The 19,687-nt window shown below is 41.9% G+C and overlaps 1 protein-coding gene across 1 annotated transcript in view; it reads left to right on the top strand.

The window, feature by feature from the left end:
• CPNE3 (copine 3) overlaps positions 1–19,687 on the top strand; it is a 63,011-nt gene that overhangs the window by 25,518 nt on the left and 17,806 nt on the right. The window contains exons 5-9 of the mRNA XM_038745250.1: positions 3,577–3,648; positions 5,402–5,485; positions 6,439–6,528; positions 12,601–12,699; positions 18,269–18,355. Coding sequence (XP_038601178.1) covers positions 3,577–3,648; positions 5,402–5,485; positions 6,439–6,528; positions 12,601–12,699; positions 18,269–18,355 — 432 coding nt within the window. The remainder of the gene's footprint in view (positions 1–3,576; positions 3,649–5,401; positions 5,486–6,438; positions 6,529–12,600; positions 12,700–18,268; positions 18,356–19,687) is intronic.

Below are 19,687 nucleotides of genomic sequence, written 5' to 3'. Positions count from 1 at the left end.
GACCTGTTTCCCCACTCCTCAAGAAACTCCAGTGGTTGCCCACCCACCCCTGCATCAAACAAAAACTCCTCACTATTGGCTTTAAAGGACTTAATCACCTTATCCCCTCCTACCTCACCTTGCTACTCTCCTATTACAACCCAGCCTGCACACTTCATTTCTCTAATGCTAACCTTCTCATGGTACCTTAATCTCTCTATCTTGCCGCCGACCTCTTGGCCACCTCCTACCTCTGTCCTGGAATGCCTTCCCTCCTCATATCAGACAAATAATTGCTCTCTACCACTTCTCCTCCAAGAAGCCTTCCCTGACTAAGCTCTCCTCTCCTCTTCTCCCACTTCCTTCTGTGTTGCCCTGATTTGCTCCCTTCATTAATCCTCCCTCCAATCACCATAGCACATATGTATAGAGCTGTAATTTATTTTTTATACATATTAATGTTTGTCTCCCTCTCTAGACAGTAAGCTCATTGTGGGCAGGGAATGTGTCTGTTGTTATAGTGTACTCCCCCAAGCGCTTAGTACAGTGCTTTGCACACAGTAAGCGCTCAATAAATACGATTGAATGAATGAATCCTTTCACCCCATATCAAAACACTTGCCCCCTTCCTAACCACCATTTTTAACTGTTCCCTATCTTCCCCATAGCTTTCAAACATGTCCATGTCTCCTCTGTCCTAAAAAATAACCCTCCCTTGACCCCATATCTCCCTCCTACCATTCCTTTCGGAACTCCTAGAGAGAGTTGCCTATACCTGCTATCTCAAATTCCTCTCCTCCAGTTCTCTCCTTAATCCCCTCCAATCTGTCTTCCGTCTCCTTCGCTCAACAGAAACTGCCCTCTCAAAGGCCACCAGTGATCTCCTTCTTGCCAAATCCACTGGCCACTACTCCATCCTAATCCTCCTTGTCCTCTTGGCTGCCTTCGACACTCGACCACCTGCTTCTTCTCGAAACATCCAACCTTGGGTTCACTGACACTGTCCTCTCGTGGTTCTCCTCTAATCTCTGTTCATTCTCAGCCTCCTTTGCGGGTGCCTCTTCTGCCTCCTATCCCCTAACTGTGGGGTCCCTCAAGGTTCAGTTCAGGGTTCCCTTCTAGTCTCAATCTACACCCACTCCCTTGAAGAACTCATTCACTCTCATGGCTTCAACTACCATCTCTTTGCGGATGGTACCCAGATCTACACCTCAAGCCCTGATTGCTCTCCCCCTCTGAAGTCTCACATTTCCTCCTGCCTTCTAGACATCTTTACTTGGATGTCCTTTTGTCACCTCAAACTTTACATGCCCAAAACAGAACTCCTTATCTTGCCACCCAAGCCCTGTCCTCCCCGTGACTTTTCCATCACTGAAGATGGTACCACCGTCCTTCCTGTCTCACAAGCCTGTAACCTTGCTGTTATCCTTGACTCCTCTCTGTCATTCAACCCACATATTCAGTCCATCACTAAATCCTGTTGGTCCCCCCTTCACACAATGCTAAAATCTGCCCTTTCCTTTCCATCCAAACTGCTACCAGGTTAAAACAATCACTCATCCTGTCTCGTCAGGATTACTGCATCAGCCTTCTTGCTGACTTTCCTGCCTTCTGTCTGTCCCCACTCCAGGCCACAGTTCACCCTGCTGCCCAGATCATTTTTCTTCAAAAGCATTCAGGACATGTCACCCCACTCCAGCAGTTGCCCAACCACCGCTGCATCAAACAAAAACTCACCATTGACTTTAAAGCACTCCACCACCTTGTCCCCTCCTGCCTCACCTCACTACTCACTTTCTACAGTCTTCTAACCCTCTCACTGTGCCTCGATATCATCTATCTCACCACTGATCCCTTGCCAATGTCCTGCCTCTGGCCTGGAACACCCTCCCTCTTCAAATCTGACAGACAATTACTCTCCCCCATTTCAAAGCTTTATTGAAGGCACATAATAATAATGATGGCATTTGTTAAGCGCTTACTATGTGCAAAGCACTGTTCTAAGTTCTGGGGAGGATATAAGGTGATCAGGTTGTCCCACCTGGGGCTCACAGTCTTAATCCCCATTTTACAGATGAGGTAACTGAGGTCCAGAGAAGTTGTGACTTGCCCAAAGTCACACAGCTGACAATTGGCAGAACCGGGATTCGAGCCCATGACCTCTGACTCCCAAGCCCATGCTCTTTCCACTGAGCCACACTGCTTCTCTGAGGCACATCTCTTCCAAGAGATCTTTCCTGACTAAGCTCCACCTTTCCTCTTCTCCCATTCCCTTCTGCATACCCCTGATTTCCTCCCATTATTCTTTCCCTGTCCCCGCCCCACAGCACTTTTGTACAGATTTTCAATATGTATTAATATCTGTTTCCCCCACTCTAGACTTTACGCTTGTTATGGGCAGGAAATGTGTCTGTTTATTGTTGTACTTTTTCATGCACTTAGTACAGTGCTCTGCACATGGTAAGCACTCAATAAATTCAATTGAATATAGCAAGCATACACATTTCCTGCCTACAAGGAGCTGATTCTGGGAAATATAGTTACTGCAAGAATAAAGTCCCCTCTTTGTCACCAGTTTTGCCAGACAATAACAGGCTAAAAACATTGTCAAACAAGCCCTGCCAATACCTAACTAGTACTGAAGGCTAACCTTCCCCCCACTTCCACCTCCAACTCTAAATCTTAACATACTTAGAATTCTGCATAGGCAGTCATTCTGGGACCCATCTAATCTCTCCTGGACTGTTCTCCTCCTGAGGTGAGACCAATGAATGAAACAGAGTTGGTTTAAGCTCTTAGTTTCCCCTTTCACAACTTTTTCTGTGGAAAAAGAGATACTCCTTTTCCTTTCTCCACCTTTCCTTCTCTAAATATATATAGTCAGTAATGGAGTGACTTGCTCTGTTGCATTTACTGAAGAAGTTTCTTCAACTGGGGAATTTGCCAAATCCCAAATTGTACTGTTTTCCAAGAGCTGAGTCTCAAACTCTTGGCAGTTCTTAGCACTTGGTGTCTGATTTCTTTAACAACAAGATTACTGAGCCTATCAGGAATGGGGTGCATCCCATCAAGCAGCAACTAAAAAAGTAGTTTTGTAGTTTTATTGCTTTGAGAACCCTTGCTGTCTAGAATTTCAGGTTATAGTTGTTTAAGGACTAATATTCAGCAGTGGTAAGCAAAAGATATTTGCACATTGGGAATTCTAGTGCAAGAATCAGCCTGGGCCATATTCGTCCTCTAGGCTACAAGGCCAGACTTCTCTCCTTTGTTAGATCTGGGGATTTAAAGCTGACAAGCATAATTTGAAATTTTCTTCCAGTTGTGTCCTGGTGAAAGACACCAGTTCATCGTCCAGACTGGTGTTGAGAACAGTCATTAAAATTTCATAATCATTGCTTCCCGTTATCAAAACCTTTTCAAATCTGGTCATTTCCCCATTAATATGGGCACCTAGTCGTTGTAGGGTTGTTAACTCCATCAATATTTTGAAATTCTCTTAGGCTAGTCTGGAATGCTTTTATATTCTAAAAATGGTTAACCCTTGACATTGATCAGAATCCAAAGTAAATGAATGTTCTCAAACTTGTCTCTGATCAGATTTTGGCAGAAGAAGTGAAAGATAACAGAGTGGTTTTGCTGGAAATTGAAGCCCGAAAACTGGACAATAAGGTAGGTGGTTTCCATGGGATCATTCAAGGCCTAATGTAGCATTTGTCCAGTCAGACATCTGGTTGGCTTTTCAGAGGGCAAGTTGTGTAAAGAGATAGTGCTTGCTAAGATAGCTTTTATAGCAAGGACAGGAAGACCGTATCAGTAGAATAATGTCAAATGATTAGAGTATCGAAGTCAGAATTTTGAAATTTTAATGCGATGCCAATTCCTGGCTTTTTATCAGATCACATAACCTCTTTTCTTCATTTTCCCCATTAAGGAGAATATATTCATTTACCTATTTCAAAAGAAGAGTTGAATGGAAGGATCAGTGTTAACTTAAACCACGAAATTATAATATAAACCACAAAATTAAAATTCTAGTTCTAAAATTCTATATTCTATATAGTTGAATTTCAGTGAAGTTACAGCAGTTTGATTCATTCCATTCTCCTTATCATTGGTTTTATCTCCTTTTCACAACCAGTCACCATTACCTAGGATCAACTCAGAGGCAGATTCAAGAACAGAGTTTAAAGGTTCTGAATTCCACCTGTTACTAACCCCAAGCAGCACTCGCCTTTGGGGAAAGGTCATTGAACTGTTATTACAAAGTTCCGTTTGTACTCAGGGGGAAAATAACATTACCTCCATCTAATAAAGTGTGATATAAGTGCAGGACCAGAAAAACATGAGCCCAGATTCCAGTTGGTGACCATGTAATGAGCTGTCATTGCACACATTTCCCTTTAGCTGCTAAAAAGCTTTTAGATTCAGCTTTCTCAAATTGTTCCATGGGACCGATGCCACACACTGTGCCCTTGACAAGTTGCAGAACAAGGGGATTGATCATGTGGATAGGATTTGGGGAGAAAAGCAGGAGGGTAGGAAGGAAAACAAGGCAATAGGACTTAAGCTTGGTGAAGCTAACTTTTCAGTACATTGTTCAAGCAAGGTTCTAAAGGTGGACAAGGGTCTCCTTTAGCCCAAAAATTTACTTCTGGCTCCCTGAGTAACTTGTTGGTTCTTCTACTGGAGATGTAAATGGCTTTTCATTGGTGAGTGAGGCAACCTGATGTCCAGGTAGCTGCCATTCAGGAATATTGAGGAGGTGAGCCTATGTATTGGTAGATCATTTTGAAGCTCTCATTAAGGTAGATGGGATGGCTACTCCAGAGCTTGGAGGTTTAACAGAGCCCATACTTTATGGCAGGGGCTCACCTGCCCTCCCCTCCCAAAGACAGAGGATGATGATAATAACAATAATGATCGTATTTGTTAAGCGCTTACTATGTGTCAAGCACTGTTCTAAGCACTGGGGTAGATAGAAGCTAATTAGGTTGGACACAGTTCCTGTCCCACATGGGGCTCACAGTCTTAATCCTCATTTTACAGATGAGGTAACTGAAGCCCAGAGAAATTAAGTGGCCTGCCCAAACAAGTGGCAGAGCCGGATTAGAACCCAGGTCTTTTGACTTCCAGGCTTGTACTCTATTCCGTGCTCTATCCACTAGGCTGTGTTGCTTCCCTATGTGTTCAATGTGGATGATCTGTTTCTGCCCAACCCCCCTTCCCATTCCGCACTGCCCCCACCCTCCCCCAACCCCCATTCCTTGAAGACTCTGATAACAAAGGTGCCAAATCAACCAGAACTGATGGGTGGTTTATTTTGAGGTGGATTAGCACCAGCACTAGTTCCTTAACGTCAACCAGAGCTTTAAGGAATTTTGATGTGTACATTTAATGGAAGAGATTATTTTTTTGAATGCAGGATTTATTTGGAAAATCTGACCCATATCTGGAATTTCACAAGCAGACATCGGAGGGAAACTGGCTTATGGTTCATCGAACAGAGGTAAATGGCTGAATTTGGCAGGGATTATGTTTGGGTGTCTCATTTATTTGAATTTTGGGGTTTCTGTGTGTATTCCAGAACTCATCATGTGGTATAATTTAATAAAACATACCATCCCACAGAAAAATTGCCAAATTCAGACATGAATTAAGTCAGAGTTAGCCATTCAGAGTCCCAGTTGTAAATCTAAGTGGAACTTCCAAATAACTGTTAGGGCATATTAAGGTGGCTATTGCTCCTTTGTGCTTCATGAATTCTTGCCACAATATGAATGACCCATGGTGAAGGCACAACCATACCAAGGTGTGCCAACTGTGGAACTTGCACCAGTTCTCTCTGCCAAGAGGTGCCTTTGGGAGGGCGAGAAGACGGATGGGTGAGTGGAATGTACCTAAGCAGGGATTGGTGGTGGTTGTTTGTGATATTGTTTTTTCCAGCATTCCCCTGTCCCTGTCTCTGCCCAGCAAGAGACAGTGGTGGTAAAGAAAATGGCTGGAGGGAATGTGAGAAGAGGGCTTGTTGGGTTTCATCAGAGATGCAAGAATGACCAGGCCCAGCTCTAATTGGGCATGCCATTCTCTTCTTCACAGACATGATACCATTTGCTGAGCCTTCTCTTCTTTTACCACTTTACCGGTAAAGAAACATAAATGATCTGGGGAAGGCTCATTATCTAATTGAACATTTCTATTTTTCTCTGCATTCAGTCTTTCTGCACTGCTATATGGAGCTGAATGTTTCTTGACAACATCCTTAGTTAATTCTTCCTGGGATCGAAAGCAGGCTTTGTAATGATTTACAGTAGGGAGTGCCTTTAGATATTCTGTCATAGAAAACTTTCCTATGAAAGGTCCCTTCCATTCTGCTTAGTGTGTAAAGAAGAATGTCGGCTGTGATCACATGTAATTTAGTAAAATCATGTTGTTTGATTAACCATTAAACTTTTTTTGTAGGTTATTAAAAACAATTTGAATCCTGTTTGGAGGCCTTTTAAAATCTCTCTTAATTCTCTGTGTTATGGAGACATGGACAAAACAATCAAGGTAACTTTTACTTTAATGAAACAGTATCTGGAGAACCAAGTCACATGGTGTAACAGTTCTCTAGGAGCTTCAATTCAGACTTTTTGGAGAAATCCAATGTAGACAGTTTGTCTTCTAGGAAAGAAATCAGTTTAAAGTAATAGAAATAGCCAGGCCTTATTTCCAAAAATCAAATGACTGGATGTTATGATGTCTCCAATTCTGTGGTTTATTTTCCTGCCCTCTGCATCAATTTCTTGCGAAATAGTCATCTCTTTGAATGTCTTTTCCTCTGAAGACTTTGTCTCTTGTTTTGCCCTTAGTAGCTAGGCTTAACTTAATTGTTTAGATGGATCTTACTTTCCTTTGTCCTCACCAAGATATCTCCCAATTAAGGCAGATTTTCCCTCATAACCTAGAGAAAAGTCTCTAGGATTATTGGCATTGGAAGAGAATTTATATAAGGGCTCATATTTCCAGTTTTTCCTTGCATGGCTTTAAAGGGAAAAATAAGAACATTTATTTAAGAAAGGTTTTGAGATTCCATGCCTTTACAAGTCCATACAAGTAGGCATATTTAGAGGTAGATGTTCAGAATTCAGCCTTTGAGTTAGTGATTTTTCTCCAAGGACATGGTTAGGAAAGGTGTCAATAATATAATGCAAAGACAGGTTTGCTATAGACCTATTATGCTTAGCTGTTCCAGAGAAGCTCCTGGTTGGAAGAAAGGGGAAGGAAAAGAGTGGGTGGGTATTATGAGGATATGGGACCCAACACATTCTTCCTCCTCCTGCCTTCCACAGTTTTTGGTATCCCTGGCCCCAGAATTTTTAGTTTTGCTACACAAAGAGCACCGGACTAATAGGAGACCTGTAAAAGTGCATGCCTGCTGCTAGTGAGACTAATAATAATAATTATGGTATTTATTAAGTGCTTTCTGGGTGCCAGGCACTGTTCTAAGCACTGAGAAGTAAGATTGAGTGCTGAGTGCCCATTGTTCCCACACTCTTGGGTTCAGAACCAGAGGGAATCGTCATTAGTTCTGGGGACTCAACAGGCAGATTTTTCCATCAATCAGAACCCACCTAGGTGGAGGGAATACTCAATAGGCAGATGTACTCACCAATCAGATCCTGCCTGGGGTAAACCAATCAGGAGAGGTGGGAGGGTCAGGAGAAGCTTAAATCTATGCTTTAATTGAAGGAATTTGAAGGGCAAAGGTCCCTGGAAGCCTTGCATTTGTAGGTTTCCTACTTGCTACTATCTACCTAGTGTTTAATATACTTTTCTTCTAGCCCCATTCTATACTTCTCCATGCATGATCTCTTTAACCCTTCCCCAGTTTCTTCACATCCTAACTCTCTGATAATCCGTTAAGTATTTATTGTTCATGAATTTACCTTTATCCTTTCACAACCTGTTGATCTCTTCAACCACAAATTCTTGCGGTAACAAATCCTATGTTTATCATCTGCTGTGTGAAGTGTTAACCTGTTCTTTACTCTGAAGCTATCTTTTAGTTTCACTTAGGATTGTCCCTGTCCCTGTGATGTGGGATTTGGTGAATAACAATTCCAAGTAATCTCATCCCCTTTCAGCATTCTTGCTTCCAAAGAATAATGAATGACCTTTTCAATCTGTCCTTGTGTGGAAGATGATCTTCACCCCTGACCATCCTAGTTGTCCTTTTCAGTACCTTCTCCAACCTGATTGTGTATTTTCTAAAGTTTGAAAACTAGAACACACAATATTTCTGTTTCAGCATATTGATAGAACTTTAATAGAACAGGTTCCTGTCGGATCAAAATAGGCAAAGAATTCCAGATGTAAGGTTATTAACTGCTTTTTTCCCCGTTTAAAGTGAATTGTTAAAGATTAAACAATGTTTCTTTAAATTTTTCTACTCACAGTGGCATGCTTAAAGGGCTATTTTAATGTAGTAAGTAAACTGTCTTTCTAGTGAATTATTTTTCTTCTTTGTACTGTAGTGAATGCCTCCACTCATTCCTTTTTTCAGTTTGTGGGTTCACTAAATATGCACAAACTGACTTTGTGTCATCACCTCATTATTTCTGAGTTTAATTTTTGTTTGCCATGAGTCTTCTTTAGTTGTGAGTCTCTTTTGTGGGGGGCGGGGGAGAAGCCATCTCAAATCTTGTAGGTGGAGAGGGGGCAAATCACTTATAATTTTTGCTGCTCCGTGCCCTTGCTTTGGCATGCAAAAGTCTCCAGAGACCTTCTGGGTACAGGAAGGCAAATAGCTGTGCATTTGTCCATCTCACCTGCAATAGGAATGCATCAGTGGTATGGTGTTGTGTGGTGTGGTGTGCAATCTTGTGTGTTGTGTAATCTATGCATTTTTGTATTTTACATCTTATAAGTAATATTGATTTGTTAGATAAGCAACCATTTAGTAATACGCAGTGAATTATCCATCAGTCATATTTATTGAGCATTTTCTGTGCACAGAGCACTCTACTAAGTAATTTGGAGAGCACAATACAACAGAGTTGGTAGACCCTTATGGTGCCCACAAGGAGCTTACCGTCTAGAGGGGAAGACAGACACTAATGTAAATAAATTATGGATATGTACATTAGTACTGTGGAATACAAGTCCAGTTGCATGGGTGAGTAGGGGAAATGATGGCTTAGTCAGGGAAGGCCTCTTGGAGGAGATGTGATTTTAATGAGGCTTTGAAGGTGGGGAGAGTGGTAGCTTGTCAGATATGAAAGGGGAGGGAGTTCCAGGCCAAAGGAAAAAAAGATCAAGTCACTGACAATGGGGAGTTAACTTCCCAAAGAAAAGATGAACCAACTCACCCAGAAGAGAGAAGAGGACTTTCTTGTTTTTATTTTGACCACTTCCTGTTAACAATAGGAGGGAAGAGGCCAGTTTTGTAAGCTCACTACCTGTTGCTTCTAGGCTGTGTTAAATCCCTTGAGACTTTGTGGGATCCCAAGTCCTCCTCTTCTCCTCACACTGAATAACTGATCTACATACATGTAGAGGTACTGAAATTTGTATAGGAAATGTCTGCACTTTTCATTAAGAATTAAGAATTAAAATTCATTAAAAATTCTATCTCAATGCAAACTGAGCAGGGGTAAGGATTTCCTCACATTTCCTTTTTGCAAAAATCTCTGCTTCCCTAAAGCTTTATGCTTGTCTCTATGTGAATTGGTGTTTGTGCATGCGTAACCTGAAATTTGTGTTTTCAGTATTGTGTAAGTCTTTTTAGAATATCTCAAGGAGTTTATAGAAAGGGTATTCTCTTTCTGCTAGGTGATCTTGGACAAGTCATTTAATTTTTCTGGGACTCAGTTTCCCCAGCTGTAAAATTGGGATCACGTATCTGTTCTTCCTCCCCATTAGACTGCAAACCCCAGGTCGGACAAGGATTGTGGGAAATTTTTTTTAAATGTATTTAAGCACTTACTACATTCATTCATTCAATCGTATTTATTGAGCACTTACTGTGTGCAAAGCACTGTACTAAGCTCTTGGGAAGTACAAATAGGCAACATATAGAGATGGTCCCCACCCACCAACGGGCTCTATATGTTGAGCACTATTCTGAGCACTGAGGTAGATATAAGATAATCAGGTTGGACACAGCCCCTGTCCCACATAGGGCTCACAATCTACATCAGAGGGAGAAGGATTTGATCCTCATTTCATAGATGAGGTAACTCAGGCACTCAGAAGTTGTGAGCTCCCCAAGGTTGCAAGTGGCAGAGTAGGGATTAGAACCCAGGTCATCTGACTCCCAGAACCTTACTCTTTCTGCTGGGCCATGCTGCTTCTCGATTTGGTTGTATTATACCAATCATAGTGCTTGGCTCATAGTAAGTGTTTAACAAAGGCAAATTATTATTTCAGATTTCTCTTTTTGATTTCCAAAAGATGTAGGAATGTTTCATTAAAATAGGAGCTCACTGTCTTTGCTTCTGAAACTTCCAAGAAGCAGAGGAAAGTTATTTGGTTGAAAGTAAAGGAGGGGTCAGAATAGCCACAACTATTAAAATTGGTCAGAAAGTGGTCATTGGAGATAACCATCTGAAACCTTTGGATAACATCCCTCATTGGTTAGCAGCATTGGGATCTCTTGGCGTGCAGAGTATAGTACGCAACTAATCAGAGGTACGGCCTTCTTGTCCTGCCTGCATCACACATATGCCATACTAACACAAGGGCCCATGTTGCCCAGGATGAGTTCATTTTTTAAACTGGAAATTTATATTTCTGACTCAGATCTGTACAGAGCAAATCTAATTCTCTGTGCCAAACCAGAATTTGCAGGAAAATCATGGTCACTTTATCGGGCACTAGATGTGGTTATATAGATCAGATTGTAGTACAGTTCTTTAATTCTCCCTAGAGAGGAAACAGTGTGACTTGGCAGAAAGAGCACAGTCCTGGGAGTCAGAGAACCTGCTTCTAATCTGACTCTGCCACTTGTCTGCTGTGTGTGACATTGGGTCAGTCACTTAACTTCTCTGTGTCTCAGTTACTGCTTCTGTGAAATGGGAATTGAGACTGGGACCCCTACGTGGAACTGGGACTGTGTCCAACCCGATTATCTTGTACCTACCCCAATGCTTAAAACAGTGCCTGGCAAATGGTATACGATGGACAGATACCATAAAAAAGTGATAGAATGGAATGAAATATAGAGTTCAATAAGCATCAGAACAGGTTATATCCTCATTGTCTTCCCAGTTCTCCGTTGGATGAGTGGCAAACCTCTTTCAAGAATTGATATATCTTTCAATTTCCTTAGTGACTGGGATGTCTCTGTAACATTTCTGCCGTGAATGTCCTATCAAAAGGTGGGGAAGAAGAATGATGAAATACTGTTCCTAAATGTATCAGAGAGTTCAGTTGTGTGTTTTTGTTAAAGCCCCATAATAACAGTTATTATTATTATTATGGTACTTGTTAAGTGCTTACTGTGTGCCAGCACTGTTCTAAGCACTGGGGTAGATTCATTCATTCATTCAATCATATTTATTGAGCACTTACTGTGTGCAGAGCAAGTAAATCAGGCTGGACAGAGTTCCTGTCCCCCATAGGGCTCACACTCTTAATCCACATTTTACAGATGAGGTAACTGAGACCCAGAGAAGTGAAGTGACTTGCCCAATGTTACACAGCAGACATGTGGCAGAGCCAGAATTAGAACCTAGGTCCTTCTGACTCCCAGGCTCGTGCTCTCTTCCATCAATGCTGCCATTGTACTCCCAAGCCAAGCCCTTTTAGCAAAGTGTTCAGAAAATGGTATGTAATGCTTGGGCACCTTATAAATGCTGGACTCACATACATGTTCCCCAGTTTACCTCCGATTTCCCAGGCTCACCCAGTACTGTTTCCCTGAAGAGAGGTGATGTCAATTTGGGTTAGTTTAGATGGGAACTCTGAGTTTGAATTCTCCAGACTCTTCCTTTTTGCCTAAGAAATCCTTTTCCTAAAATGACACACATTCTAATCTTAATCTGGCATGTCTCCCATCAGAATGCAGCCAGGGAAACTGGGTTCTATCAGTTCTTTAGTGTATTAGTCAGGTAAACTAGCCACATAGCAGGTTGGCTGGGTCCTGGCTTCTCTTGCTTGTTGCTAGCTTTTTGGCAATTACACTATCTTTGCATAATCCTAGACTACAAAGCAGAGGAAGGATGATGAAACAGAAAAGTCCGTTTTCGTACCTTGTCAAAGGCTTCATGGGGGAGGAGTCTGAAACTGTTTGATAAAATGTGATGCTTGTGTGATTTATGGATTTCATTGCTGCGGACTATCCCTGCCTGATATTAATACGGAGGTGGCAGACTCGACTGGATCATGGAACTGGTCTGGATGTTGCTTCTCTTCTGAGTACTGGTCCCTTAGAGCAGGCTGAGGTATGCAGGAGGATAGCAGAGACCCTATGTTAAGAATTGGTCAGTTTTTGTTGTTCATGGCATTGTAGTAAATCCTTGAGCATTTTACTATTTTTAATTCTGGTTGTGACATTGTGATGGGACACAAGTGAAAGGTTTGCCATTTCCACTGAAAATGTGGTGGTTTTTGCTGATCTTTTGTTATCTTGAATTTCAGGTGGAGTGTTATGACTATGATAGTGATGGGTCACATGATCTTATTGGAACTTTTCAGGCTACCATGACAAAGCTAAAAGAAGCCACCCGAAACTCACCAGTAAGTCTTGTCCTGCCTGTATCACACGTATGCCATACTAACACAAGGGCCCATGTTGCCCAGGACGAGTTCATTTTTTAAACTGGAAATTTATATTTCTGACTCAGATCTGTACAGAGCAAGTCTAATTCTCTGTGCCAAACCAGAATTTGCAGGAAAATCATCTTGCAGTTATTTTGCTGTTATTATGAAGTTATTATTATTACTATTCTTGTTGTTTTTTTAAAAGGTATTTAAGCGCTTACTATATGCCAGGCACTGTACTAAATGCTGGAGCATATCCAAGCTAATAAGGTTTGGACACAGTCTGCGTCTCACACAGGGCTCACAGTGTTAATACCCATTTTACAAATGAGGTAACTGAGGCCCAGGAAGTGAAGTCACTTGCCCAAAGTCACACAGCAGACAAGTGACAGAACTGGGATTAGAACTGAGGTTCTTCTGACTCTGAAACCTATACTCTATCCACTAAGTAACACTGCTTCTTGAGTAATAATAGTTGTGGTATTTGTTAAGCGCTCACAATGTGCCAGGCACTGTACTAAGTGCTGGGATAGATACAAGGTAATTGACTGGACACAGTCCCTGTCCCAGTCCCATACAGGGCTCATAGTCTACCTACTGAGATCAAAGCACTGTCCTAGGAGACTATGCTAGAAGCAAAGAGGTTATAATCTTATGAGGGAGATACAGACCAAAATCATTTACAAATAGTGGGAGCAGTAGAAAGTGTCATGCTATCACAGGTAGAAAACTCAATCTTTTTCTCTCTCTCTCTCTCTCTCGTTCTCTCTCTCTCTCTCTCACACACACACACACGCATATGCACACAAACACACACACACATATGCACACAAACACGTGTAATGTTGATATAGACCTGAACATCTAGTCCCAACCTGAGAATCCTGCTGTCAGCATGTCCATCTCATTGGCAAGTAGCATTTCCAGCTCTGTAGTTAGCTGCTGCCCTGAGGAGACTCCTGACAATCTCCAGAGTCCAGGATGGCTGGCAATTCAGTGAGAGGAAACTTGGCACAGTGCCCTAGAGAACCTTGGGCAGCTCATGACAAGCAGATGAACGCACACTCAGAGGCCAGTCAGAAATGTGCTGCATGCAATTACATGGCCAACATTTACTTTCTGCGCAGGCTCAAATGACTTCCTGCCAATCCGGAAAAACGACTACCAAAAAGTTTTAGCAGATTCGTCTTTTTGAATTAGACAAGATCTCGTTTCATTTTCACCATGAAGAAAAATTAGGGCTTAGAATTTTTCTAGTCAGATGTTGGTTTTCAGTCTGTGTAAGCTTAGCCAATGCATTTATATTTTGGAGTTTATATGCATTAAAATAAAGTACCATGTATGCCTCTAAATCATGTATGGGATTAATGTCTTAAAGGTCATTGGGCTTCAAGTAAAAGAAGGGTAGGACTCAGTTGAGGAGTCCCATAATAAACTTAGTTTTAGAAGTGCCCTCTTAGTTGATTAATGGTAGTATGTTTGACTTGGAGCAGTGTAAATGATAGCTGTCAGGGCATATTCATTCATTCATTCAGTCGTATTTATTGAGCGCTTACTGTGTGCAGAAAGTACAGTTTGGCAACAGAAACAATCCCTACCCAACAATGGGCTCACAGTTTAGAAAGGGGAAGAAAAACACTGCTCTAAACGCTGGGGTAGATACCAGGTAATCAGGGTGTCCCACATAGGGCTCACAGTCTTTATCCCCATTTTACAGATGAGGGAACTGAGGTCCAGAGAAGTTAAGTGACTTGCCCAAAGTCACACAGCTAACAAGTGGAAGAAGAGGAACCCACGATCTCTGACTCCCAAGCCCAGGCTCTTTCCACTAAGCCATGCTGCTTTTCCAGTGCTTTCCAGAGGCCATGAAAATCTCAGCTCAGAGCATAGGACCCAAACCAGGGGCTTCATGGGACAGTGAAATCCTTCTCTTAATAGGAGTTTTTGTAATCTGCCCTTCTCTTTGTCCCCTCTTGCTGTTTTCAGCCAGCACAGAGAAAAGATCTAAAGTTCCAATGATTTGTGATATAGTATTAATGGATATGACAAATTTTAAGATACTTTAAATCCAGGCTTCTTTGGCTGGCTCATTTCATAATTTTAGATTTAAAATGGTGAAGTTCTTGAAGGTGAAGATTCCCCCTGCCCCCCAACCGCAACCCTAAGCAAAAATCATGTTTGAAGAGAACCTCCCAGGACCTAGGGAGTTTGTGAAGGGTGGATATTTCAGTGATGTGTTTCTTAGCCTTGCCTCTTCAAACAGGCTTGGGAGTTAGAATACTTGATCTCTAGATCCAGTTCTGCCTCAGACTTACTGAGTGATCTGGGACAACTCACCCTTTCTGTACCTCACTTTTTTAATCAGCAAAAGAGGGAGACAAACCTTGTACCCTCACTTCACAGATGTTTTAAGGATGTGACAGTAATGATGCCAAGGAAAAAAAGCAGCAGCATAGAAACTCAAGGAATTATTATTAAATCCAATTTTTCCTGCTGCCTAGGCAACTCCTGGCTATAACAAGTCCTAGACCTGTACTGGGGAGTGTCTTCTCTGCCTGTGTTGTACATAGATATTGCAGCTCTGCTTTCATGGCAGCTACTTCAGCTTTAACCTCTTCTGACTTCAGTAGAGCAAGTAGCGGCAATGATGAGGGAGCTTGACGTCCTGGATTCAGGTCTTCCCCTCTGCCCTTCCCTTTCCATCCAAACAGCCACCATGCTGGTTTATCAGTCATTCAATCAGCTGTATTTATTGTGCACGCACTGTATTTACAGAGAGTACAATATAACAGAGTTGGTAGACACATTACCTGCCCATAAAGTGGTTTAGGGGCCTGTCGTATCCTGACTTGACACCATATCAACTTCCTCACTGGTCTGCCTGCCTTCAGTCTCTCTCTTTTCCAGGTCGTATCTCACTCCACTGCCCTGATGGTTTTTCTAAAACGTCATTCTGCCCACATTTCCCCACTTCTGAAAAACTCCCAATGAGTACCCGTTCCTCTCCATATCAAGCGGAAACTCTTGGCAGTTGGTTTTAAGACCCTCAATCAGCTCTGTTGCCACAACTCCCCAGACATGCTCTCTTCATTTCTGTCAAGCTAACCTGCCATATGAGACTCCTTTAATTTCTTCAAACGTCACCCCTGACCTCATGCTCATGCCCTTCCACTTTTCCTGGAACTTCCTCACCCATCATTCATATCCAGTAGACAACAGGTCTTCCCATTTTCTTTAAGTTCTTTTATAATCACACCTCCTTCAGGAGACCTTTCTCCATTAATATCCAATCTCCCCACTTTGTTTCCCAATTCTTTGTTTAAAATGGTATTTATTAAGTGCTTATTATTGCCAAGCTCTGTACTAAGCAGACAGGAGAACAGGCACTAACTCCCCATTTTACAGATGAAGAAACCGAAGCACAGAAAAGTTAAATGACTTGCCCAAGATCACAAAGTTATGCCATCTAAACATTTAGTGCTTAAATGCTCTAGTTGCACCCTCCTATTTGTAATGTACTGTAGTGTCTTTCTCCCCTGCCGACTGTGACATCCTTGAGGTCAGGGATATTGCCTACTAATTCTGTTGTACTCTCCCGCAACCTTAGTACATGTCCTAGACCCATGAGAAGCAGTGTGGTCTAGTGGATAGAGAATGGACCTGGGAGTCAGAAGGACTTGGGTTCTAATCCTGGCTTCATCACTTGCTGCTGGGTGACCTTGGGCAAGTCACTTCACTTCTCTGGGCCTCAGTTCCTTCATCTGTAAAGTGGGGATTGGGACCATGACCAGACTGTGTTCAGCCTGTAGATTATCTTGTATCTACTCCAGTACTTAATACAGCACTTGCCACGTAGTAAGTGCTTAACAAATACCACAATTATTATTATTTTGCAAGATCTCAAGGAACCAAAGAAGCAAAAGCTACATGTCTTATTGCTGAGCCCAGCTCTCCCACCTGAGTTGTCTGAGGACACAGCAACAAATGCTTGGAAGATGCAAGGGAGAGAGCACCCCTCTTTCCTCTACTTTCCCACCTCTCCCAGTTTGAAAGGGAGAATTTGGCTAAGAACCCAGGTGTTAGGTGCTGTGCTCCCTCTGCCCCAAGTTTGAGGATCCCAGTTGGGGAAAAGGGCTGGGACATTACCTAGTCACCTTGATTTCCTAATAATTCTGCTATTTTGTAAGCTAGTGTTTTCCAAAACTTTTCTCTGTTTAAGTCAACAAGAATGAAATCTTTTCAGTTCGGAGTTTCAAAGCCAAGCAAGTTCTCCTTCCCCTGAGGTATTAAGAACTGTGGGAAAGGGCCATTCCTACGTTATGAAGCTTTTGACTTGATAGTTACAATTTATGGCTTGGTGGTTTTTAACTAGTGTAGTTTCCACAAAAAGTTTCTCCTAGCTCTTCAGTTTAGAACAATGTGCTTAAGTATGTTTTTATGATCTCTATCACCAATGGAAGGTCAATATTTCAGCTGTAATGTAGAACAAACAAACTGAGAATGGAATATTTTCAAAAAACACACCTAAATTTTACTTCCTCTTGTTCAGGATAGCATTTCTTTTATGTTGTTTGTTAAGAACTTACTATGTGCTAGGCACTGCACTAGGCTCTGGGGTAAATATCAGACAGATTGAACATAGTCCCAGTCCTAAATGGAGTGTATAGTCAATTCCCGTTTTTCAGATGAGGAAATTAAGGCACAGAGAATTGAAGTGACTTGCCCAAGGTCACATAGCAGACAAGTGGCAGAGCTGGGACTAGAACCCAAGTCCTTCAGACTCCCAGACCATGTTCTATTGACTAGGCCATGCTGCTTCTTTGACCTTTTTTCCAGGATTAAATGAAAATAAGAATATTGATTTGTGCATGTTTATTTTTTCTTAATGTTTCCAGGGAATGGGAAGAGATTATGTTGGTTTATTGGGATTTTTGCTAAGGCTAAGGTGGTTTTTATATTATTAGAAAACAAGAACTTTGTTCCAAACTATAGAAAAGAAATCAAGAAAATGTAGTGGTGACAGAAATGGACTCAGAAGAATAGGGAAAAATTCACTCTGTCTTGTTAGGCCCTAACAAGCTTGTTCAGTGGAAAAAAAAAGTACGAACTGTTATACAGTTGTGATTTAATATGGGTTTACTTATTCATTCCCCAGGCATCCAGTAAGATTCCTTTTCTAAAGAACTGGCTTGAGTGGTTTACTTGGAAAACAGTTTAGTGGAAGTTTTATTGTATTTCCTGTGTTTGTGACCAAACATTTACACAAGGAAAATGATTTTTTTGGGCCTATCTAATGCCAGTCCAGTTTTATAGATCATAATACCCAGAAGATTAACAGGGAAAGAGGTTTGCAGTGTTTGCCAGTGAATTTTTTAACTATTTTGGGACGAAAGAAAGGCTAACATGATTTTGGCAGTTTTAAGTGGTACTCATTAAAGATGGGGAAAGCATCCAAGTGGGTGCTTGTGGCACTTCTGGTAAAATATGGATTTTCTTGTTGTTTTTGTTGTTTTAAAAATTTCATTTATTTTCTCCAACCCTGAAGGTGGAATTTGAATGCATCAATGAAAAGAAGCGGCAGAAGAAGAAAAGCTATAAAAATTCAGGTGTTATCAGCGTGAAGCAGTGTGAAGTGAGTGGCTCCATTTAGTTGGTTACCTTGGTGGGAGATTAGCTGGAAAAGTGACCCTTAGGCCGAGAATGAATGGGTTCAGCGTTGCCTTAGGAGGAGCTGTCTTCCAGTCAGTCAATCATGTTTATTAAGCACTTACTGTGTGCAAAGCATGTGTTCTAAGCATTTGGGAGAGAACTGTGAACAGACACAGTCCCTGCCCACAACAAGTTTACAGTCTAGACGGAGCTGCCTTTCTTTACCACCAGTCAAGCTGAGCATGGCTTAGGGGTCCCAGGGCCCCTGTGTCTATAAAACTATCTGAGGCTGGGCTGGGGAAGCCCATCCCCTCCTGCCACTTGTCCACTGCCCGACTGAGAGTTGGGGTAGGAGGAGTTGAGTGTTCATTGAGATTTCTTTATCATTGTCCACTGAGGACTCGTCAGGCCGGAACCAACTTCTGTCTGTCAGCATCAGGCTGGAGAAGGATTGGACTCAGGCACATTGTATATTGTATATCTCCTTAGGGTGAGCTGGGAAGGTTGACGACTTAATAGTGATAATAATAATTGTGGTATTTGTAAAGTGCTTACTATGTGCCAAGGACTGTACCATTTAATGAGGTAGATGCAAGTTAACTAGGTCAGAAACAATCCCTGTCCCACCTGGGGCTCACATTCTCTGTAGGAGGAAGAACAGTATTAAACCCCCATTTTACAGATGAGGAAACTGAGGCCCAGAGAAGTTCATTCATTCATTCAATCATATTTATCACTTACTGTGTGCAGAGCACTGTACTAAGTGCTTGGGAAGTACAAGTTGGCAACATAATTATAAGTAGACTGAAAATTGCTAAGTAACCTCTAGACTCCTCCTTGTAGGTAGCGATCGTGTCTACCAACATTATTCTATTGTACAGTTGCAAGTGCTTAGTATGGGGCTTTGCCCCTAGTGAGTGCTCAATAAATACCATTGATTGATTGATTGACTGAAAAATGACTTGTCCAAGGTGACTTAAAAAGCAAGTGGCCAAACCAGCATTAGAACCAAGCCCTCTAATTCCCAGGCCTCTGCTCTTATTCTCCTCAAAGTCTTTCAGAAAGGTGGAGAATATGGTTAATTTTACAGGATTGTCCCTGCCAAGATTTTGTGGGCTGTCACGGTGATTTACCTGGTTACTTACCTTCAGTGAAGTCAAGACCCATAAACCTCCCTCCCCACCTTCAAGGTATAAATCAAGTTGGGTTGATTTTGTGTTCTGCTGTTGAGAAGAGGGCAGTGCTGTTAAATCAGTTCGGTTCGGGAAGCATGGGAGATACAGTAATGTGACATAATGGTGCCAAAAGAGCACCA

The sequence above is a fragment of the Tachyglossus aculeatus genome, chromosome 4 (assembly GCF_015852505.1).
Source record: "Tachyglossus aculeatus isolate mTacAcu1 chromosome 4, mTacAcu1.pri, whole genome shotgun sequence".
NCBI lineage: Eukaryota > Metazoa > Chordata > Mammalia > Monotremata > Tachyglossidae > Tachyglossus > Tachyglossus aculeatus.
The sequence above is the reverse complement of the archived record's forward strand: the minus strand, read 5'-3'. Positions and strand labels throughout refer to the sequence as shown.